The following is a 3,727-nucleotide window of genomic DNA, read 5'->3' on the forward strand; positions in this document are numbered from 1 at the left end:
CTTATGTTACAACCTGAGTACCTACTCAAATTGAACATGACTTATATAACAAGGGATAGAAGCTTCAGCTTGATACACCAGCGAAGTAGGCCGGTAACGGAACTTGATGAGATGCTTATGCATCAATGGTTTAACCTCTGTATGACCATGATATAGCCGCCACCAAATTGATTGGAAGAAGAGTAAGTGATGAAGTTGTTCAGGAAGACATTAAGTTGTAGCCTTTGAAGTGGTGGCTGGGAGTGGCGACAAGCCAAAGATTATGGTAAAATACAAGGATAGAAGAAGGATTTTTTCTGCTGAAGAGATATCTTCCATGATTTTGATGAAAATGAAAGGGGTTGCTCAGACATTTCCTGGTTCGACTGTTGAAAAGGCGATGATTACTGTTCCAGCTTATTTCAATGATTCTCAACGACAATCAACAAAGGATGCTGCCAAGATTGCCGGACTTGAAGTTCTGCGCATGTTTAATGAACCTACAGCAGCTGCTTTAGCTTATGCTCTAGACAAGAGGGCTAGCACAGATGGCAAGTCACTTTACGAGCGGATCATTCCTGATGAGGCTGTTGCCTATGGTACTGGATATCTAGCTGCAAACTTGAGTGACCTGGGTGATGAAGTCGTGCTGGGTTGAAGCTAATTATTTTTACACCCCTGTCACTTGGTGTAAGTTGTAAAGGAGATGTTATGGTTGTGTAAATTCAAAAAAAATATACCCATACCAACCAAGAAGGAAGATACGTTATATACAGCATATGATGATCAAACTGCTGGGCTTGTCTTGGTCTATCAAGGAGAGAGACTCAGAAGCTCAGAGAACTATTAATTGGGACAACTTAGTCTCTCTGGTCTTCCCTCTTCTCCCGGGGGGGTTGAGATCAAGATATGCTATGAGATAGATGACAATAGGATCCTGCATGTCTCAGCTAGGGAACTAACTACTGGCAGGAACAAAGCGATCAAGATAACCGACGGCGGTGGCCTGTCAAAAGCGGAGATTGCCAAGATGATTAAAGATGTTGAACGATATAAGCAAGAGGATGAAGCACACATAAAGAAGGCGATGGCCCATAAAGCTTTAAATGACTATGCGTATCGGTTGAGAGTCAACTTAAACCGATACAAGATGCGGTTGAGTCTAATTATGGATATGGGGCTTAGTGTTAAAGACTTAGAAGAGATAGAATATGAGATCAATGAGACAATCGAGTGACTTGATGAAAACCCCGATGCTGATACTGATGAGTTAGAGGAGAAGGAAATGGAGCTTGACAATATATGCAGACGGACCAAGTATAAGTTATCTTGATGTCGTAAGGCTCATGATGGTGAGGTAGTATGGCACATACAGCACCGAACAAGATCATCTTTGAAGTAGGTAGCTAGTTTTTATGCGTGCTTGGTATATTAGCATGTTTTTCCTAGTCAAGAACATATTAGAGACTGAAGGCAAAAGTGAGCACAGTGAACTTTGTGGTCAATGAATTTTGGTAACAATGATGTTTAACTTGATTCTTGTTAATCTAATTTGAAGAGTTTGAAACATGGTTTAGTAGTTTTATCGACCATTTGATGTGGTGAGCCCCTAGGTACAGATGTTCTAGCATTAAGCCTGGTGGCTGCAAATAGTCTTATATTGCCTAAGCTAGTCCAAAATATTCTTTTGTGTTTATCTCATAATGCATGATTTCTAGGTGCATGTACAATTACATTTCTATTTTTTTAAATCGTACAACACCTTAGAACCTTTTCTGGTATGTTGGCTTGAAGCGGGTGAGAGACGATTCGCCGGTCCTGAAATCGTGTAGGAAATGGCAGAAAAGGGGTGGAGTGTATTCGAGAGCGTTAAAAGGCGGCTCAGAATCGACAAAAGAGTTATGAAGATAAAAGGAGCCGACTTATAGAATGCCATGTGGGCAACCACGTTATGTTAAAAGTATCTCCCTAGAAGGGCTTTACCCATTTTGGGAAGCGTGGCGAACACATCCCCCGTTTTCTCGGACCATTTAAAGTTTTAGCTCGAGTGAGACTTCAAGCTTACAAATTAGAACAACCACCTGAGATGGCCGGAATCCATAACACCTTCCACGTGTGCTACCTTCGTAAATGTTTGGCGGAAGATGAAAGTGTGATTCCACTTTCGGAAATTCTTGTAGATGAGCACAACCGGTGTGTTGAAGAACCGGAAGCCATCTTAGAGAGGAAGACCAAAGTGTTGAGGCACAAAGAAATTGTCATGGTTAAAGTGCAATGGAAACATCACCGAGGGTCAAACGTCACTTGGGAAGCGGAAGAAGACTTGAAGAGGCGTTACCCCCATCTTGTCTCTTAAACCTAAATTTCGAGGGCGAAATTTATCCCAAGGTGGGAAGGATTATAACATCTAGAAATTTATTGAAATTTTTATTTATTTATTTTAGTCTCCCTTTAGTTTATATAGTTATATATGAAAAGAGGGAAAAGGGGGGTTAGCTCAGCTACTACCTTTTACGCTACCAGGTAGACTTCCCTTACCTTGAAGAACAAAGAAAAAGAAAAAAAGGGTTAATCCTCTTACCTATAGGTCCTTAGTCTTTGTTTTATAAAAAGAAAAGAAAGTAGGGAATGAGAGGGGGGAAGTCGGTGAATGGCAGCTGCTAGTCTTGAAGAGAAGGGATGTGGCCTCAAGGAAAATAACCTTGGGAGGGATATTTCAGCTGTCGGTGCTGACCCTTAACACCGCCCAAATACCCACCTGCACCTCCAGCCGTGTCCGCCTACGCTCCAGCCATCTTCACAGCTCGGAACAGCAGGCACAGCCTTGTTGTGCTATTCCTCCACCTCCTCTCGCCAAACTGCAGATTTGCTGCGTTTTCTTTCATTTCCCTCGCCCAAACAGCAGCTCTGCTGCGCACTTCGTCGCCTCCTCAGACCAGTACCAGCAGCCTACGTCCTTTCAATCTGCACCAAACAGCAGCAACAACAACCTGCTGTATCGAGCCGCTGCGTTGCCTTCGCTGCCACGCCAAAACAGCAGCAATAGATGCGTGTTTTCTGCACCATCTTGACCAAACATCAGCATCAACGACCTGTTGTACTGAACCATCGTGCCGCACCCTTCACCCAACAGCAAACAGCAGCAGCAGTAGCTGTTGTATCTCACCGTACTTTGCGTTGCTGTGTCACGCAAAAACAGCCCCTGTCGTTGTTGTCCATTTGTTGCTCGCCAAACAGCAGCCCCTGTTATGACTGTTTCCCCGCTGCCAGCACGTTCTCAGACCAACAGCAGCCGCAGCAGGCGCTACCTATTATTTCAAAGATTTGGGATTTTCCTAAATCCCGCTATGTGAGTTCATACTAACCTTTTAGAAGCTTTGGTATCATTCCTTTGATTTTCTTCATTAATGGCTATTTTGGTGAAATTCTTGAGTATTGATCTTGTAATCAATAATATAAACATGGTTAGATGGTATTTTGATTGTTGGAATAAAGATTGAATCCAAAATATAGATTTTAGCCTATTTAATTGGTGATTTTGACAGCACCAAATCTACCCGAGATGCTGTTTTGAATATGAGATAACTTCTTAACCGTTGCTCGGATTGCTACGATTCTGGACATTTTAGAAAGCTTATATGTAGATCTAAACCTATCTTTTTGACACTTTTTAGAAATAAGACTTCCAGTTTGGTTATATTTGCGTCTCAAAACTGATAAAAAGTTAATTTGAGCTGTGAATTATAGT

General features: G+C 42.1%; 1 protein-coding gene across 1 annotated transcript; it reads left to right on the forward strand.

Annotated features, from left to right (window-relative positions):
- Positions 1 to 262: 262 nt before the first annotated feature.
- On the forward strand, positions 263 to 1,216 carry LOC112504460 (probable mediator of RNA polymerase II transcription subunit 37c). The gene is made up of 2 exons (XM_025108400.1): positions 263 to 614; positions 930 to 1,216. The coding sequence occupies exons 1-2, from the start codon at positions 263 to 265 to the stop codon at positions 1,214 to 1,216; spliced, it is 639 nt and encodes a 212-aa protein (XP_024964168.1).
- The last annotated feature ends 2,511 nt before the right edge of the window (positions 1,217 to 3,727 follow it).

The sequence above is a fragment of the Cynara cardunculus genome, unplaced genomic scaffold, assembly GCF_001531365.2.
Source record: "Cynara cardunculus var. scolymus isolate 2C unplaced genomic scaffold, CcrdV1 Un_Scaffold_5665, whole genome shotgun sequence".
NCBI lineage: Eukaryota > Viridiplantae > Streptophyta > Magnoliopsida > Asterales > Asteraceae > Cynara > Cynara cardunculus.

Coding starts and splice junctions, on each gene's coding strand:
- LOC112504460 (XM_025108400.1), top strand. CDS start 263: ATGGTAAAATACAAGGATAGAAGAAGGATTTTTTCTGCTGAAGAGATA. Junction 615..929: donor TGCAAACTTGAGTGACCTGG/GTGATGAAGTCG, acceptor TGCATGTCTCAG/CTAGGGAACTAACTACTGGC.